Source organism: Neodothiora populina (genome assembly GCF_041146345.1).
Source record: "Neodothiora populina strain CPC 39397 chromosome Unknown canker_contig_8, whole genome shotgun sequence".
NCBI classification, from domain to species: domain Eukaryota; kingdom Fungi; phylum Ascomycota; class Dothideomycetes; order Dothideales; family Dothioraceae; genus Neodothiora; species Neodothiora populina.
In genome coordinates, this window is record NW_027191411.1 from 1,460,051 (window position 1) to 1,479,288 (window position 19,238).

At 50.8% G+C, this 19,238-nt stretch overlaps 5 protein-coding genes across 6 annotated transcripts; 2 read left to right on the forward strand and 3 right to left on the reverse strand.

Moving 5' to 3' along the window:
- Window positions 1-1,094: 1,094 nt before the first annotated feature.
- Window positions 1,095-4,988, forward strand: AAFC00_006957 (uncharacterized protein; the record flags this gene model as incomplete). The annotated part of the gene is made up of 1 exon (XM_069346990.1): window positions 1,095-4,988. One exon carries the CDS (start codon window positions 1,095-1,097, stop codon window positions 4,986-4,988), a length of 3,894 nt encoding a protein of 1,297 aa, XP_069199867.1.
- Window positions 4,989-5,342: 354 nt separating this feature from the next.
- AAFC00_006958 (uncharacterized protein) lies at window positions 5,343-7,198 on the reverse strand (the record flags this gene model as incomplete). Its single annotated transcript, XM_069346991.1, has 4 exons — window positions 5,343-6,278; window positions 6,351-6,621; window positions 6,698-6,928; window positions 7,071-7,198. 4 exons carry the CDS (start codon window positions 7,196-7,198, stop codon window positions 5,343-5,345), a joined length of 1,566 nt encoding a protein of 521 aa, XP_069199868.1.
- A 1,204-nt stretch (window positions 7,199-8,402) lies between these two features.
- AAFC00_006959 (uncharacterized protein) lies at window positions 8,403-10,532 on the reverse strand (the record flags this gene model as incomplete). Its single annotated transcript, XM_069346992.1, has 12 exons — window positions 8,403-8,502; window positions 8,576-8,800; window positions 8,860-8,975; window positions 9,034-9,238; window positions 9,288-9,412; window positions 9,465-9,723; window positions 9,781-9,814; window positions 9,871-9,949; window positions 10,003-10,055; window positions 10,106-10,191; window positions 10,248-10,305; window positions 10,358-10,532. The coding sequence occupies 12 exons, from the start codon at window positions 10,530-10,532 to the stop codon at window positions 8,403-8,405; spliced, it is 1,515 nt and encodes a 504-aa protein (XP_069199869.1).
- Window positions 10,533-11,765: 1,233 nt separating this feature from the next.
- AAFC00_006960 (uncharacterized protein) lies at window positions 11,766-13,031 on the forward strand (the record flags this gene model as incomplete). The annotated part of the gene is made up of 3 exons (XM_069346993.1): window positions 11,766-12,689; window positions 12,744-12,805; window positions 12,869-13,031. 3 exons carry the CDS (start codon window positions 11,766-11,768, stop codon window positions 13,029-13,031), a joined length of 1,149 nt encoding a protein of 382 aa, XP_069199870.1.
- A 959-nt stretch (window positions 13,032-13,990) lies between these two features.
- Window positions 13,991-17,668, reverse strand: AAFC00_006961 (uncharacterized protein; the record flags this gene model as incomplete). 2 transcript variants are annotated; one of them, XM_069346994.1, is made up of 1 exon in its annotated part: window positions 13,991-17,668. In XM_069346994.1, one exon carries the CDS (start codon window positions 17,666-17,668, stop codon window positions 13,991-13,993), a length of 3,678 nt encoding a protein of 1,225 aa, XP_069199871.1. The 2 variants fall into 2 exon arrangements, with proteins under 2 accessions (XP_069199871.1, XP_069199872.1); XM_069346995.1 differs by having other exon boundaries at window positions 13,991-17,620.
- Window positions 17,669-19,238: the final 1,570 nt, after the last annotated feature.

Genomic DNA, 19,238 nt, shown 5'->3' on the forward strand with positions numbered 1-19,238 from the left:
TCCCGTCGGCCGAGAGAGAGAGGCTTAACGCCGCGCAGCCAAGAAAGGACGACAGGAGGAAGCGGGCGAAACAGGGTGCTGTAGCGGGCGGGGCGGGGGCTTATTGGCGGTCAAACTGGGTTCAGAATCCTGTCGAAGAATCTCACGGGCGTTTCAAGAACAAGATCGACCAGATTTCTGGTCAGCGGGCTGTCCGGAGACAATAGGACGAGCTTGATACGGAATGCTATCTGGCTCGAGGCAGACTGCGCCCTATGAGAGACGGCGTATGGTCTGTGCATCAAGGAACATAAGCCCGGGAGACACTCTAGTGCTCGCGGGAAAGCGGGATTGCAGGATTAGCGTTCAGACTAATGCCACGGCCTAGCTCAAAGCCCGACGACCGACGGAAAATGAATCGCATCGAAGGCGCGAAATGCCAGTCGTGTCCAATCGCATCTCGCAAGCTGTCGTACCTTACTCTACTAGGCATCGCGGAAGGCAGCAGTCATAATGATAAAAAATTGGAGTGCGTCAGGACCAGTGTCTCTGTTCGTCATACATTATCTTTTTTCCTCCCAGCGTTCGTGACCATGTGCATTCTGATTCATCTCGACATACCTAGATCACTTCTCTAGATCGACTTTCCCACTATAGCATACACACAGCGCACCATCCGGTGGCTTCCATCCCTCGCCACACTCCACCTGCATTCCATCCCCACTTCTCACCATCCATTGACAGGCAGTATACCCGTGTTAGGAGCCAATTGGTCCTTTGCGCAACACCCGTCTGGACGGAGCTACACTTTACGGAAACAAGTCTTTTCAACGAACCTCTTTGATATTAACATTTCTAAATCATTCAATTCGCCTTGCCCGACTTTCTGCGACAAGTTCACCTGGTTTGATCTACATCTGTCTTTTCTACATTTGGCAATAGCTGTCCAATGAACACTCATTCGTAGTGCGTCTAAGCTTCTACTGTCACCGACTGGCTCGCACTTTTCTGGATTTGGAAACACTGGATTTTTGTTGGCGAACAATTCACAGCTTCTGCTCTTCCTTTAGCTTCCGCGCGACACCTCTAGCAAGTGCTTCCGCAACATCGGCTAGATGGTGTTCGTCAAGCCAACCGTCGGTCTCCATCGTCTCGCGGTCACTGCCTTCAAGTCGTTCAACCATGGTGTTGCTGGCGCACTTGTAGCCGCCTCGCAGTCGTCCAACGCCTCACAAAACACAGCTACCCATCCTAAGGCCTATCTTAATCGACTTGGCAAGGGCGACAAGGGCAGTCAGAATGGCCTTCATGCTACCCACTCTGCTCTTACGGGGAGAGTAGAGTCCGCAGATCATGATTCGAGTCTGGCACAGTACTACGATGCATGGCAGAAGCATCAGAAGAACGGCGAAGTCCGCGACTTACAGCAGTTCCACTTTCAGAAACGACTACAGGATTCGTCGGCTGCCGATGCCGATGCCCAGGAACGTGCTGATGTTGAAGGCGCCGTGCTGGATGACGGCTTGGAAGAAGTTGAATTGCTGCAAGAGAGGGGCGCATTGAAGAGATCTTACACGACTTCCGCAGTCGACAACTTCAGCAAGGCAATCGACAATGATGCCGTTGAGGCTTTGGCATTCGCCCAAGTCAACGAGGCAATCGCTGAGGAAGTCTCAAAGTCGAAACAGGAAGCCGAGGCTGCCGCGGGGATCGAGCTCTCGGATGTTAGAGAAGAAGACGACGCTGCTTCCGAGAAGACGGTGACGCTACATGATGCCTCGTCAAATCAGAGGGAAGCCGTTGATGCTACACGCTCTCGTGCTAGCCGGGCCGTGTCTGCTCATGCCGAATTGTATGCAGAGCAGCTTTACGATCTCATCAGGACTGGCCAACATGCTAAGGTGCCTGGGTACTTCGAGGCTATGCTGCGCTCCGGAGTTACGCAGCCCTCCCCTCTAGCATATCGCGCGCTCATGTCTTCGGCGATTGAACTTACCACTGGCAAGCACCAGAAGGTCCCCCGAGTATTGGAAGTCTTCTCAGACATGCTCCGCCGCAGCGTTGTCCCTGATGCCGAAACATATGCTATGCTCGTCGACTCCTTGGCGGTCAGAGCACTAGATGCATCTGCCACCAAGCAAACTCTGGAAGAAAGGGCGAGCCGCTATGGTCCTCAAGGCTCTGGTGATAGCTTCCTCTTTCGCTCAGACGCGCTGGAATATGCCATCTTTTCTGAAGACCAATCGCTCAGCATTGCATTGTCCGCCTATAACTCCGCCAATTCCTCTGTCCGCTTCTCTGGTCAGTCTTACACTCTTCTTATCACTGCTTGCGCCAAGCAGCGTCGCCTTTCAGACATGATCCGACTCTACGAGCACATGTCAGGCGATGAGGTGGTGCCTTCCAGTGATGTCTTCCCGGCCATGATCAAGGCCTTCGGTTCCGTTGGTGATCTTCGCAATGCTGTCGAGGCGTACGATGAATACAAAGCTCTTGCTATTGCCAACAATTCTGGACTGAACAACATTGAACGTATGGATGACCAAGTTTATGCCGCTCTGATACATGCCTACGCCTCGTCACAGGACTTGGTTGGGGCAAAGAAATTCATGTCACAAATTGAGGCTGCAGAAGGGAACGATCTTAAGCGTGAAGCTGTTCGCGACACACTTATCGCCGAGGCTTTCCTCCCTGCCGTTCTCAAAGCTGGCGATTTTGATGTCGCCTTTGAGATGACTGCGCAGCTATCACGGAAAAGCTCGGCTCTTGCCCTGACTCGCATGACTTTGACAACTGCAGATGGCAACAACCGAGCGATCAGCACAAAGGCCTTCAACGCCTTGGCGAAGAACGATGTCGACCTTGCGCCTGCTGCCATGGCCATGCTTGCCATGCATCTTCGCAACGCCAGCTTGGACGCAGCCGAGCCCTTCTGGCGTGTTCTTGAGAACTCAACCGCAACCTACTCGTTCATCGAACCTTCAACTATGCTGGCACTTGCCTTTATCAGCATTGGCCATGCAGAGAGAGGCCTATACCAGACCCGACAAATGTGGTCAAAGGTCCGACAGGGTCAATCTTCTGAGTCTACTGAAGCGGAGATCTCTGAAAGAATTGAAGAAGCCATCGAGCTTCTTGGACAGTCAGCTATCGAGTCAGGAAAGCCACTGAGAGTGGAAGCAAGTCTGGAGCTCCTACGCATGATGGTCGAAAATGGCGGCCTCGTGCATGGCCTTGCTGAGCATCTGGTGGCGTCGTTGGGCCCAGAGCACATCTCAAGGCTGTTACCCGCTGACATATGTTTGCTCACCAAAATCCAATCCCGACTCATTCTCGACGAGTCCGCTCCCGAGATTGCCGGTCCTGCTAGGTTCGCTTGCCTCTTGGAAACGATCGTATCTAGGTCCATCCTTCCGGATGTCTCTACTGAAGACTTGATTGAGAAGACATTGATCAACATCGACCACAGCGATCTTAGTCGCATTTGGAACAGCTACCGCTACCCGGTCTCGCACCCGGCATCTGCTCTTGGATTTTCTCCTCTCGCACCTTTTGCTCCTTATCAGGCTCCTCCCCCACCCGCACCAGTCCAGCCGGTCTACGACGACACTTTCGACCCATATGCCGGACAAACTGACAACAAGGGCTCTGTTGCCATTACTGATTTGCTCGAGAAATCACAAGGAAAGTCTGCGGCCACGTTGACGGAGGCTTTGACTAAGTTCCGCAACATTCGTCGCGCTGGTCGTCATCCCCGGTTCTTCGCTTATGCAAAGCTCATTACTGCTTCTGCCAAAGAAAACCAGCTCGACCTTGCTCACGACATTCTTGAGATGGCTAAGCGAGACGTTCCCTATGTTCCGCAATATCGCGTTGTGAGACATGGCTGGGTTACCATACTTGACTCAATGCTTGCTGCATGTCTGGTGGCTGGTCGTCGTGATTTGGCTGCAAGATATCATCAGGACCTGCTTGATATGGGAGCTGCTCCTTGTGCAAACACATACGGCCTCTACATTACCACTCTCAAGGAAAGCACTAAGACCTTCGACGAAGCTTCCGAAGCAGTTAAGATCTTCTTGCGTGCCAAGTCAGAGGGAGTTGAGCCATCATCATTCTTGTACAACGCGCTCATCGGCAAGCTTGGCAAGGCTCGACGCATTGACGACTGTCTTTTCTACTTTGCGGAGATGCGCCACCTTGGTGTGCGCCCTACATCTGTTACTTACGGCACTATTGTGAATGCGCTGTGCCGCGTGAGTGATGACAAGTTCGCCGAAGAAATATTCGAGGAGATGGAAAGCTGCGCCAACTACAAGCCTCGCCCGGCTCCTTACCACAGCTTGATGCAGTATTTTCTCACTACCAAGCGCGACCGAAGCAAGGTTTTGAGCTACTACGAGCGCATGCTTTCCAAGGGTATACGACCTACCATGCATACCTACAAGCTCCTCATTGATGCTCATGCCACTCTTGAGCCTATCAACATGGCTGCAGGCGAGCAGGTACTGGAACAAATGCGCGCGGCCGGCGATTATCCCGAGGCGGTACATTTCGCATCCTTGATTCACGCCAAGGGCTGTGTCCAGCACGATATGGAAGGCGCTCGCGCTCTCTTTGATTCCGTACTTGCTGACACCCGCATTCGTCTTCAGCCGTGCTTATACCAGGCACTGTTTGAGTCGCTTGTTGCGAACCATCAAGTCGGCGACGCTGGACGTTACCTTGCTGACATGGCAAAGCGCAGGGTTGAGATGACCCCTTATATCGCCAACGCGTTGATCCATGGCTGGACGCTCGAGAAGGACATCTCGCGGGCCGAGCAAGCATATGCACGTGTCTCTCTTGTGCATCGCGAGCCGAGCACATATGAAGCAATGATTCGAGCTTACCTGGCAGTGCAGGATCGAGATGGTGCGGCTCAGGTAGCAAAGGAGGCTCTGAGCCGTGGCTACCCTGCCGCCGTTTCAACCAAGATTGCCGAACTTCTTGGTGGTGGAAGAGTCTGAGACCATATTCCTTGATCGCAAGTTCGCACTTTTATGTTATACAAAGGGGTCAGCGCCGGCTTATGGCGCGGCTGAATGGCGTTTTTGGCTGAGTCTCGGCGTAGAACTGTGAGCTCACAAACATAGTGAGAGACTCGCGAAATGGGAAAGTCTATGTCGTTTTAGCGAGCGTTGCTGTTTTTCCTGTAAGATATCCCGGACGATTCGACGAATCTGTTCATGAAACCTCCACTCTGCTGGCCTCGTGGCCGTCGAAATTCGACATAATTAGATATTTTGAGAAATCGAACAAGTCCAAAACTTCATACGTCTGAAATATCTGCATATCGTCAATCATGATGCAATTACCGACTATCAGTCAAGGGCGTCCACCCCGTGTCTTGCTCGGTTTTTCGCCACCCGTCTAGCATAAGACTCATGCCACGCCTTTGTATGACCCTCTGTTAAAGGTCTCCCGTCTAACACTGCGCGCTGATTAACAATATCCATCAATTCATTGACGTATTTAATCTCTTCGCCTTCCCCACGTAACGAATGGAAACTCCGCCCAGCAGACTTTTCGGCGGTCTTCGCCACGTACTCTCTCCTCATCTCGACCTCACTCGGCAGCGACGAGCGCCCACTATACACGGCCGCGACCGCCATACCCTGAAAGTCGAAGCAAGAGAAAGTCGCCACGTGATAGGGCACGCCGATGAACGCCAGCGTCGGATCAGGTATGTAAAAGATATCCTTGTGCAGATTATGCGTCCGCTGGCCTTCGCGGGTGACCAGCACCGTGTCGTTCGCGTCTTCGGGGCTGAGGCTGTCATCGTGGAACGCGCGCAGGAACGGATACGACATGTGATAGCCGGTGCAAAGAATGACTTTGTGGATCCCCGTGAGCGTCTCGCCGGACTTGAGGTGGACGCCCAGGGGAATGGAGCTGTCGGCGGCGAGTGAGACGTTGTCAGCAACATCGTCGTTGTTGTTCTTGACGATCTCTTGGAATCCGGCGATGTCGCCGACTCGGATCGTGGGAAACATGGACGCTGCCAAGTCATACGCGCCTCCTCTGCTGACTTGGTAGATGTTTGCCGCGCTGGGGGCCAGTTCTCGGGATATGTCCCATGCGGAAACGCCAGAGCCGATGATGAGGATGTTCTGGTTCTCGAAGCCGCTGGCGTTGCGATAGCTTTTCGAGTGAAAGACTCGATCCGGCCAGTGGGCTTTCCATTCCTTGAGACCGCGGATGTCGGGGATGTTGCAGGCGTGGTAATGGCCGCTGGCGACCACTACGGCGTCGAAGTCCTGACGAGCAAAGGTCGCGTTAGCAAGAACAGACATGCAGACTGGCTTACACCATGTCAAATGTTGGTTTACCTCAGTAGACTCGCACACTCGAGATGGTTCGTCTTCGTTGCTGATCAGTTCAGAGGTTCGCACGCTCCATTTCGCGCCTTCCTTTTGAATTTCTTCGACCCGGGTGTTGAATCGAAGAACGGGGTCCAGACCTGTCTTCCTAGCTGTATCCTGGATGTACTCTGCGATGACAGTGTGAGGGACGTATTCCTCTGTTCCACTCGGCCAGCTATTCGTTCTGAGTTCCATCTCGATGGTCGAGACATTGTTCTTCAATCCGACGTAGCAGGGTCTTTTTGAAACGTGGTCAGCTTATGTTGATCTTTTCTCCCTGAAACATCTCTGAGTTCAGGTTCAAATTCCCTTACCCAGGCGGAGCGTGAAGCAAGACGAGGTCAGCTGCAGATACTGATTGGCCTTCCTCATCCTCTTCCATAGGACTGTCCGCCTTGTCCGACCGAGCAGGTTTTCGGTCCCTCAATGGCTCCTCTTCCACCACTTTTCGAGAGGCAAGGATGCGCTCGTACCCAGGAGAATCTCCTAATGAGGGCAACGTAGAAGGGTATGCTGGCTCTCGCGGAAGGCGCTCATTATACACCCTGTCAACATTCAAACAGAAACGTCCGCAAGTCAGTCATACTACTCACGCAAACGCTGAAGTTTGTAGATCTCGATAATGTACATCTGTCTATGCGGAGTAGAAAGGGAAGGGAAGGGAAGTGGATGAGGAAATGCACTCACCAAACGCCTCCGGCTTGCGGGCTCCGTTCGAAGACTGTCACATCGAGCCCTTCTCGCTTTAGGTGAGCGGCGGTCGAGACTCCACTTACTCCTGCTCCAATGACAGCTACCTTTTTGACGCTGTTCATCGTGGTGTGTTCCCGTACTAGGGTTGGGTAGGTTAGAGGAAGAAGCTCTCGACCCTTTCTCTTTCTTTCTGAATCCTTTACTTGCAGATGCACACAAGAGACACGAAAGTAGAAGCAAAAACCAAAGACAGTGACAGAATAAGAAACCTGACCTGTAAAACGTAAACCAACAACCTCTATATCAAGAATATCAGTCACTCTATTTCCCACAGACGATATGCAAAAGATATCAGAAGCCAGTAGACCATAGATTAATCACTGCTAATGCTTTGTCATTCACAAGCAATGCAACCACCAAATCCAGCTACCGAGAGCGAGAGTAAGGAGCAGGCAGAGGGGCAAAAAGGAAAGGAATATGCGATAGTGGAGACATAGCACGCAAAATACAACCGCTATATGCACGTATGACATGACAGCGATCTATCAAACGCAACTCCCAAGTCCCCAACAACGGAGCGACACCCAGCAGCGAGAGCCTTGCGAGAGCCTCGCGAGAGCCACATTGCATACTCCATAAAACGATAGAGCCATCGGGTGGGGATGGTTGGTTCGTAGGTGACCGACAAGATCACTATACAGTAAAGTTGGGAACCAAGCCCCATGCTGCTGCGACGCTAAGCTTCTAACGCGAGAGCACGCCATAGCTCCTCTCACTTGCCTCTTCTCTCTCGAGACTTGAACGTCGTTTCTGGGGTCACTGCCGAGCGCGAACGCGCATATCGCTCCCTGTGGAGACATGGATCTCGGTCCTCCATGGTTTTCCGGTGCGGCGGACAGCGGTTCCTTCGGGTTTAGATAAGAGAGGTGTTTGTGTTGTTGGAGCATGAGCGAAGGGGTTTGACGTGGCTTGATCAGGGTTTGAGGAATGGACTTTCCACTTGTGTACAGTAATCATATGCAATAGTATAATCGAACGTGATGTGCTTTCAAAAACTAGCGATTGAGGCGCTGTATATGGTTATACATCTCTAGGTACGTTTGCAATGCAAGTGCCAAATCATGGAATTCGAAAAGGTAAACCATAATCATCAACCAACATACCGCCAATGTATATACTTTTTCTGTACAGCCCGATTCCTATCTATCTTGGACATGATATGCGTGTTCCACTGCACTGGCTCGGTGCAAAAACCAAATTCGCGACATCAAAACATTTGTACTAATTGAGTCATATCCTCTATCAATCATGGGAGCCATGTGTCCATCATAGCTTTGGGTTGAAGTTGACCTCTTCTCGCTGGGCTAGATTGCCTTCGTCGGAGGAGTCTTCGCTCTGCCCTTCATTGACCAGGTATGCTGGGCGTCTGCGTTGCGTAGTGTCAGTCGGACGATCATCTGTCTAGTAATTGCACTCGAGGATGCATGTTCGTTACTCACCTGGCAAGTTCTCTCTTATGCAGAATCCGTGTTAAAAAGGCGGTAGCGATCATAAGTGCAGAAACGCAGGTTGCCATAATGTATCCCTTTCGATATCGTGGAGCATCCACTTGTTTCCAAACAAGCAACGGAAGCCAGGCTTGGAAGACGTAGGCCATCTCGTTCATCACTCCTATCACGAGTGCTCGCTCTTCGTTGTCTTCGGTACAAATCTCATGTGCCCATCTGTAGAAAATCGTGTGTCAGCTCAGATACGATCGCACTCTGTAGGATGAATTACTCACGCCATCATCAAACCAGAAAGGCCATTACCGCAGCCCATAAGTACAAGACATGCCCACTTCCACTTTAATGCAATGTTCCATGCTGCCAGTGATGAATAGCACACGATGTTCATGATCTAGATATGGCTGTGTCAGCATAGGGTTTTGTGCTCAAAAGAATGCTCGTTCACTTACTCCACCAAAAACAATGCCTGGCCATCTGGCACCCTTGAATAACCCATCAGAAGTCCATGCATATATTAGTGTAGTGACAATCTGCACTGCGTTTGTTGTGGTTGGGTATACATTGATCTGAGAGACAGTGTACTTGGGATCCTTGGACGCTTTCAAGAATTGTGAGAAGACTGGGGCGGCCGCAGCGTTGCCATTGTTGAAGGTTCTAGGCGAGTCAGATTTGCGAACAAATAAGAGGGCAGTGTTATGCATACATGTACAGGACAGGCAGGACGTAGATATGCCAGGAGCTGAAGATCTTGAGCAGCTTCGCTTTTGTGTATGGTGCTCGATTCTTGCGGCCTTCGAGTGACATGCGTTTTTGTCCAAATGCACGCTCCTTGTCTAGTGTCAGTTTATTGTGTTTTATGGAGGATTTCTTTCTGTCTCACCTCCGGCGTAAGGTATGGCGCTCTGCAAATCTCCGGTACATCTGGAAGTAGCCAATAGCCGGCGAGTGCGATTGGCATGGAAATACAGCCATCAATGATGAAAAGCCATTGCCATCCCTTGTAACCAGATACACCGTCAAGATTGTACACGGCAGCCATAAGATAACCCGAGAACATTGACGCGATGGCAGAGCTTGTATGGAAAATACACGACCGCTTAGCAAGCTCTTCGCGTCTGTACCAGGAGCCGATGATGTATCTATGGAGATATGCGGTTAGTTATCTATGTCATAGAAAGTATGCGTTTCGCACTTACTGCATGCCAGGGTAGAAAGCACTTTCTGCAAGACCTTTGTTCATCTGTCAATCGTGATGGTCTTCATGCTTTGACGGTCTGAAAGCTTACCAACGAAGAACCTAACCGCATATATCTGCTTTGCAGAATTGCATCGAGACAGGCAAAAAGTGCATATAGTCCATACCACCTAACATGACATATCAGTATAAAAGTCGTTTAGACGATGAGGGAGTGACCAACTTCAACTGTAGGAATCCAGATCGAAGGTCGGACTCGCGTCAGGATCAAGTTGCCTGCCTTGTCAGATTGAATGCCACGATATAGATCGATCAATGACACTCACTAGGGATTTGTCCAATCACATAACCCACCGTCCACAGCGTTTGCATATAATTCAATTCGTCACCATAAAGATTCAAGTCCTCTTTCCTGTGCTCATGTCAGCGAAAGAGACAATCAAGAAGATTTTGATCGTCAAGACTCACATGCCAGAGACAAAAGCATTGTTGATGTTGCTCTGATCCAGGTTTTTGATGAAGTAACCTTTCCCCTAGTCAATAATGTATCTTCAGAGTATGTCTTTATCAGATCTCACCAAGCGAGGCGAACGTAAGCAGAGCTGCATCGAGCTTGAACAAGAACTTGCGCTCCTCTGGAGTCTTGTCTAAGGAATCCCAGACGTAGCTCTGCCATTTCCTTTTTGGCTCCTTCTGCACAGCCCTCTCAGCTATCTCGTCCACTGGGTACTCAGGTTGCTTGGTATGACCCATCCTTGTCTGAGTTAAGATACGATCCAGGAGAGGAAGGAGTGTAGGAAAGAGTGACTTGATAAAGCAAATAGGACGATCAACACAATACTACCTTTTATTACAATGTGCGACAGCGACAGTCCTTGTAAGATCGCTTTACCAGAGGCTGGACACATCCGGCTATACAGCGAGCAGATGGCAAAAGCGCTTGTCTCAACGTACAGTCGAGTGTAGCTGCGAGCGGATGTCGCGCCCCTGCCCGGAAGATAGTCCCACCTGATAGACACGATAAATCAATTGCGTGCTTCCTTCCACATGCCGTTGCCATTACTCTGACTCCGCTGATCTCGAAAAGCAGGATTCAATTGGTCCCGCAGAATGTTGCCATATGTACGTGCAACATCTGAGGGTGACCTAACCAGCATATTGCGTGCGGTCGAGGCTTGCGTGCGTGCTCGTGTGGCAGTCGATGCGGCGCCGATGCGGATCACCTACTGTGTCTTGCTCGGATAACATTCCTGGTCGTATACAATGTTCTTCGATGTGGACTCACTCTGGGAGTTCACAGACGTATTATCCGTTCGTCGAAGCCTGATATGCGATGTTGTCAGAGCAATCAAGGATGTGGGGAAAGTTCATTACATCAAGTGGTGCTCTGGCCTACCACTAATTAATCAACACCAAGCTTCCTACTACAAACTGACAAGCATGCATCAAAGCGGGGTATGCTCAATGCTTGTGATAGAAACAACATGGGTAGAATAAGTCAAGGAGAGATGTCGTGATGTTGCGAAATCTTGCTGAATAAGCATTCCTTCCAATCAACATCCACTGCTGGTCATCCTACCATACCATGGTCGACACAATGTTCATTAGCTAGCGTCGATCATTTTGGAATGCTGCGTGCTGTGTGAAATGCCATTGACATCCGCAGCAAGGTTGCTATGATCGGCAATTATTCATGTTCTTCTGGTTGAGGAGTACATCATTTCAGATATTGTGTCGACATGACAGTGGCTCACACAGGTCCAATGGCTAGCTCTGCCGGATCAGGACCGCCCCGATTACATGCATCTGGCCGTTCTACGGCCTGCTATCTAGTGATTGTGGTGGGGTTGATTGTAGTGGGGAGGATGAGAAGGATGAGGAGCCCGGGTCGATATATATTCACCCTCTCAGACGTAATCATGAACTCAGTCGCTCTTCATCACTTCTGCATTCATCACTAGTTTATATAAGAGCATAAAAACGATCATGGCCCCTTCAGCTATCGATCCCGAGATCAAGGATGTCATACAACCAAAGAAAGATACCCTAGGACTCCCCAAGGCTGCTCGAGCACGTCTCGAGAAAGCGAATGTCGATCTATCGGAAGGCTACCCGTACCGCCCAGCAAGGCCAGTGTACCTCCAAGACGCTTTCAACGTCCGCAACAAGCCCTGGGAGCACGTCGATGCCGGGGCGAGGGCTGATAAGTCCAAGAAAGCCTTGCTGAGTGCAGCTACGAAGGTGACTGATCTGACAGCGCACATTGGAACTGAGATTGTTGGTCTGCAACTCAAGGACCTGACAGACCAACAGCGAGATGAGCTCGCTCTCTTGATTGCTGAACGCAGTGTTGTGTTCTTCCGTGACCAAGATCTCTCCCCCCAACAGCAGAAAGAGCTTGGCGAATACTACGGCAAGATCGAGGTCCACCCTCAAGTACCTCACGTACCCGGCGTTGAAGGTGTCACGGTCATGTGGCCTGCTCTCGCAGCTCAGGAGCGAGCAGCCAACTTCAGAAACCCAGGTGGAGCGTCTAGATGGCACACTGACCTGACCCACGAGTTGCAGCCTGCTGCAATTACGCATTTACACAATGACACTGTTCCATCGGTCGGTGGTGACACACTTTGGGCATCCGGCTACTCGGCCTATGAAAAACTCTCGCCAGAGTTTCGTAAGATCATTGACGGACGCGAGGCTGTGTACAGATCCGCACACTCGTACTTGGATCGTGATGACCCTAATGCAGGCCCTAAATATATCGAGCGTGTGCACCCGATCGTTAGAGTCCATCCTGCTACTGGTTGGAAGAGTTTGTTCGTCAACCGAGCATACACGAAGAAGATCGTAGGACTTGATAAGGCAGAGAGTGACGTGATTCTCGGCTATCTGTTCGACGTCTACGAGCGTGTAAGCAAACTCCACGATTAGTCACTCGGTAGATCAGTGCTAACATATCCTCAGAATGTCGATATCCAATTGCGCTGGAAGTGGACGCCAGGCTCGAGTGCGCTATGGGACAACAGGTACTTGCCAAGTTCTCACAAATACTTGTCGCTATGCAATGTCAGCTAATCATATTTATCCAGAGTTACCATCCATAACGCCAGTTGGGATTATGAGGGCAATGAGCCGAGACACGGTACTAGAGTTACTTCTCTAGGCGAGAAGCCGTTCTTCGATGCCAATGCACCAACGAGAAGACATGCATTGGGCATTGATACTAATGACGAGAGTGTCAAGCGTGACTAGAAAGCAGCGGATGGATTCTTTAATCTGTCGCACGGCAAGTGAGGCCAGGTAGATTTAGCAGTAACGAAGAATATGAGGCGGCATCGTCTTCGAACCATAAGTACATTTCCCAACAAATGTGATTGTTCAGCATGTACAGTAAATCTCGCCGCTGCAACGCAATCTGATAGTAGCTTCCGTTGACTCTCTCATATCGGTGCACAAGTTGGGCAATCCAGGAAGTAAGGCAATAGATCAGTAAAAATCTAGTCAAACCCTCTGGAGCATTACAACGTGGACCAAAACATTTGGGTGAAAGGTTGGACGAGCTACTTGGCGTATCCCATTAATGCAGAAACTATGAGTCAAAGCACATAGCATCAAGAGATCACCTCAAACTTCAGATGTTTAGCGCGAGATATTGAAGGGCCAAAAACAAGAATGCAAAAGTTACAAGTGCAATACCCACTGCGAGATTCGAACTCGCGACTTTCGCATATCCTGTTCCGTGGAGCAGATATAAGAACGACACGCTAAGCCACTGCGTCAAGCGGGTTCATTCACTTGCGTTCGGGGAATTCCGCTTGACAAGTAGATATATATACTTCCATCTAACAGAATCTTGGACCCACGCATGCTGTGGCTTGCCAGCCACTTATCCAAGGCGGAAGTAATTGGAGCTTTCATGTGGTTTGCAGATTATCAGATTGCATACTGCGACATCTTGAAGTGTACCAGGTTGGTTGTCAATCGAAACCAGAGACAATGATTTGTAAAAGGCTCAATTGATTACGTATCTTCTAAAATACATATGTTGAGCGCCTGTAACCTCCATCATTACCCTCAAGGATAGCTCATACAAATGCAAAAGATGAAGGACCCGCCGGTTGATGTGAAGTATTACTAAGGCTGTTGCGTGTCGTGGCATCATTAATATAAATTACATGTGTTTCTGAACTGAAGTTCATGTGTACCTTTCCTCACTTGGCGGCAAGACATCTGGAAATGCTATCGCGCAGGATAGACGCTTCTGGAGCAGCTTGAATCGCCCGTCGGAAGCCAAATATACCACCGGAACGCTGACAAGTGTCGTAAGCCTCGGATGCGACAGATGCAATAAGGCTCTCGAGCGCATTGCCCACGATCTTCTTACTCTCTAGCTGGAGCTCAGACAAACCTGATCCGCAGATCGAGTTGCTTCGGGAGTTTGTGCGGCTGTGGGAGCGCTCGTGCACAGAACTGGCGCGAGATGGTGCGCTCGATCGAGTGTCGTTGGCTGAAAGCATTTGATCGGTGATGTTGACAATAGTCTGCTCTGGTTTGCTAATGATCTCCTCGACATAACGCTCTTCTAGAACGTAGCCATACACAGCAGGTTGGCGTTTTCCCCGCCTCTGATCAACGAAACCAGTCGGTAGATCATTGAGACCAGCATCTGCCACCTCGGTCTCGTCTACTTCTTGCCATCCAGTCATCTTGCCCTCCGCGTTGCGCTTGGGAACGCGCCTCGTTGTAGTCGAAGGGGGTGGTGTTTTCTTAGTACGGAACGGCTTAGTTCTTTCATCGATAAAAGCTGTGAGGTCATCCCCAATTTGCTCCGTTGGAGGAGTTTGCGCATTGCCTTGCCGGGAGAGGACGGAGATTGCCGGTGCAATTGGTTGCTTTTTCGGACTGCTCGAAGTGCTGACTTTCGCGGCGAAGTTCTCGTAACTGCTTGTAAGGGAGCGGTCTCCACTGTCGTGCGACTCGCTGGGATCTGAGGACACTACACGCTTGTCTTTCCAGTCGACCTTGCTGCCAGCATCGTCTCTTCTGTATGTCCTCTTGACTGTGTCCATCTCGTCTGACCTGGTCACTTTGATGGCATTGATAGCAGCGCCACTGGCTGGGTGAGGCAGATCTTGGTCGCGCGAAAGCAGACTGTAACGGAGGTTGCGATGCAAAGTTATCCGCCTCACCGTCTGCGTGTCAGCATCAATCACGACCGTTGAGCAAACATCAACCCAACATTCCAACGGAAAGGAACGGGGATCTGTAGAGGAAAAGTCCGGCCAAGGAGATCGCTCGCCCTGCATTGCCAACTTGATGTCTTCTTCGATCTTTGCATATGGCTTTAGAGCTTGTAAAGCGTAGTCAGGATGTAATTGCTCCAGACATCCGGCAACGCTGTCATGATCAGCATCGTCGCTCACAGCACCGACATGAACATTGCTCTGCGAGACCTGCTTGTCAGACGCGAGTGGAAACAGGCTGGCGCCCGTCCTAGGAACTTCGAAGCTTGTCCTACGTGAAGGGCCATCCCCAAGCACATGTACGTCAACTATGCTATTCTCGGCATCGTAGGTGTATCCCAGAGTCTGAGGTAACGCAGCGGGGTCCCGTCTCATAGTTGCCGGTACGTGGGCAGTTGGGGTGGGAACGCCGGAGTCCTTACGATCCGCCGCATCGCTACAAGGCACACGTAGCTGTGAAGCTTCCTCCACCATTCTTACAAGCTTTTTGCCACTGCTGCGGCTGAAGGACGTCTTAGCTGTCTTGAGTATGCCTGTATGAGGGTCTCCACGTAGAGACAGACTGTTCCCAGCGCCACCATCACTGCTGCTGGCATTAGTAGCACCCGATCCTCGTCGAATACCCCAGTTCCACGAAGTGCTGCGTAGAGAGCTCCAGAAGCTGCCGGATTCGGCACTCGTTTCACTCAAGGCACTATTGTTACGCTGCAGGTGCCGTAGCAGATCTCCCTGTGCGCTTGCACTACTGCCAGGTCTCGCATCAGGAGAGGCAGCTGGCGTAGTGTACGATGAAGAAGGTGCGCTCGCAATAGGCATCGCAGGAGTACATTTTCCGCCAACATCTATCCGACTTTTCATACGCTGGATGGAGGTACCGTTTTGCGGCGCCGCAAGAGAGCCATTGACACTCTTGACAGGTGAAGTGCTTGTTGGAGGGGCGAAGGGAATGTTGAACGACGGTGGGTCAAGAATCATCCTTGCGGCTCTCATGGATACCTGCTCAACCTCAACATCTCCCAATCGCTGGCCGACTGCTCGAAGGCCTTGAGTCAACGCGGAGACGTGTTGCCCACGGGACAGGTTCGGTGAACGAACAAATTGCGAGGAGGAAGGTGAAGGACGTGTGAAAAATCTGGACAGGACATAGACTATTTGCCGTGCTCTGTTGTCGTCTGCAGACATGATGACCACTCTATTCTGTGCTCCAGTGGAGCGCCTCGATTCGCGTTGCAGGCGCGCTTGTAAGTGAATCGGGGCGAACAATCCTATCCACGTCGATTGAGAGGTCAAGGCAGCCGTCATTGCTACCTGAATGAAATTGATCCTCGCATTATCAGATCCCTTGCCAGAGCGGGTGATATCACGGAGCTCATCGCGCCAAATATTCCATTCATCCCGAGGCAAGGCTGGAACAACGTGGAAAGCTCTGCTTATGCGCTCAGAGGTCGATACCGCAGCGCTGACAATTGGTTCACGGCCATTTAGAGCGGCAGGCTTCAGTCTGAGTAAGTTTGATGTCGTAGGGATTCCATATAGATGACGTTTCGGTAGCACGTCGACTTCTTCCTGGAGCAATTGGTGTATGTGCGCAATGGCCACAGCCTCAAAAGCGTCTAAAGCTCGCACAATCGTACGCCAATGATTAAGAACAGGCTGCACGTCAGGTTGAGCCTGTAAGTCTACAGATCTCGGTTGGGCAAGTGGTAGCAATACTGCAACGGCGAACGTAGGCGTAGTGTAGCGAGAATTGGCTGATGGCTTTGTGCCAGACCGATCAGACTCGAGTTCGCGCGAAGCTGTAGGCTTTGCAGGCACAGACTCTTGATCTTGCATAGGCACAACGAATGTTCTCGAGACCAAAAGAGCGGTCTTGATATGTTCTGAAGATGTTGATGTGGCCTCAGGTCCGTGTACTCCTGGCGACGTTATGTGAGCCTGACGTTGCAAGAAATGTAACTTTGTGTTTTCGCCTTTGTATCTCATCTGGCCCTTGCCAAAGACACAATCCAGACATGAGTCCATCTCTTCTTTACTTTCTTCAATCGGCAATTGCGATTCGATCCTGGCGTCGGCCAATGAAACATTGTGGGACGGACGGCGGAGGGCACCAGAGCGTTGGCCAAAGATAGATTCCTGGGAAGATGATACTTGGGACATAGTCGCATGGTGCCCCTTCTGGGTCCGAACAGGGGACAAGGTAGTGTCAGAGCCATTGGAGTGGGAAATCTCAGACTGCGCAGAGATGCCCCGGAAGCGATTAGCAGGAGTGGATGCGGTGCCCCGAGGCTTGTTGTTTTGGCTCGCAGGACTGGTAGATATGGATGCCCGCACTGAGTCTTGTGCAGAGCGCTGGAATTGGGCATCCGAGTCGAAAAGTAGTCTATTCAAAGATACTCCGGTGTCATCCTGAGCGATAATGACGCGGATCCGTTCGCCGGCAGCGAAAGGCGAGTCTCGGTCTTCGTCTTCGTCGAACATGGGAGGGATAGAGAGCGGCAATGTCGTATCTTCATTGCCATGCCGGCGGATGCGTTCAAGCACATCTTTCCACGGATAAAGTAAAGCTACATTACGGAAGAGCAAGGGAGATCCGCTCATCTTTTCTTGCTCGCGTAAAGTGAAGCTTGAGCGAGACAAGGCGTTCATCTCGCTGATTTTGGAGGTTGGATTCGTTGTGAGAGCAAGGCCTTTGGACAGACCTCAATTGCAATCGAACGCCCTGCACAACAGTAAAGGCAGGATGCTTGTGGTCATTGAGACGATGGCGCTGTGAAGCAGACGCATATTCGCGTCAATTGACGAGGAAGCAATGGCCGGGATTTGTAGTAGGGAGGTGAACAAGGCAGGATGTATGTTTTTGAGTTAAGGTATTGAGTTAGGGTACGGTTGTTTTGCTGGAATAGTAAAAGTAAAGAAAGCAGCCTCAACAAGAACTCGGCAGTTGAGGAGCGAGATGCTGTTGATGATCATGTGCTCTTCACCTGGTTGCAAATCGGTGCTCGCGTGCTCACACGTTTGGGAAGAGAGCGAGAGGTGAAGTAAAGTAGGTAACGAAAATCAATGGATCAAACAGATCAGGAGATGGCGGCTCTGCCTGTCTTTCCAAGGAAACGGTTACAGTGCGGGTTAGCAATTCAAACAACTGCGAGTGGTTCGCAGACAAGGTGGGTCTTTCCCCTGGTCACTAAAGGTTCCTAAAGGTTCCTAAAAGTCCACAGGAGTGCTTTGACAGGCGACGGTAATGCGCGGGTCAGCAAGACGATTGCCGCATTGGACGATAGCCTGTGGGGGATATTGATCCGAGACGTGCTAGACGGTGACTAGAAATTTATTATTCCACCATCTGTTCAGGCTAAGGTATCTTTCTGTGAAGGCGTTTCAGCACCGGGGAAGCCTGCGATCGCACCAAAGCCCAGGCTTGCGGGAATGGCGGTCAACAACGTAATAGGCCCACCGAGTATGGAGTCTACACCCCAGGCACACGGCGTGTGCAGTTTACACAACCGGTGAGAGTTTATATAGACCTGTCAGTCACGCAGACTCGACCGTCTTGTACTCGTATTGGATTTGCAATTCAGCCAACTGCAGTAGTTCGCATATCGGCTCTGATATCATGCTTTGCGCGACTCAGGTTTGTGGTTTAGGGCGAAAAGGTGATACGAAGGCTTATTTCTAGATCAGGACAGAATGCTGGGCCGCTGGGGAGGTCGTCAGTGCATGTACCTGCGATACATGCACTGTAGATCACTTGGCATGAGTGTTTGCTTATCATTCCCCCGTCATTCTTGCTTATCTACAGCATCATACGCGCTGTGCTTGTACTGGCCAATGGTCCTGGTGCTGCCGCTGCTGTACTGCACAGTACAATGCTGTACCTTCACGTGCGTTCATTATTGATCGCTCCTCCGCATACGGAGAACAGCACTTGCACTCATAACGATCTGCCATCAGATGCCGCCCCGACCTAGCCCTTAAGAGCCTCGCGTCCGTCATGGACACTTCGGGATCCATCATGGTCTCGGTACTCTATCACGTCTACCGGGCTGGCGGTTTATTCTCTTATCTGTGTCAAGGAAGCCCCCTTTGGTCCTTCTGTATTTGTATTATAGTTACATGATTCCTCGTCAGTCACACCAGCAAGGACCAACACATGCATATATCCGGAGTCGATAAAACATGTTGCTTCCCTCGCCCGTATGACTAATTCTGGATGTTG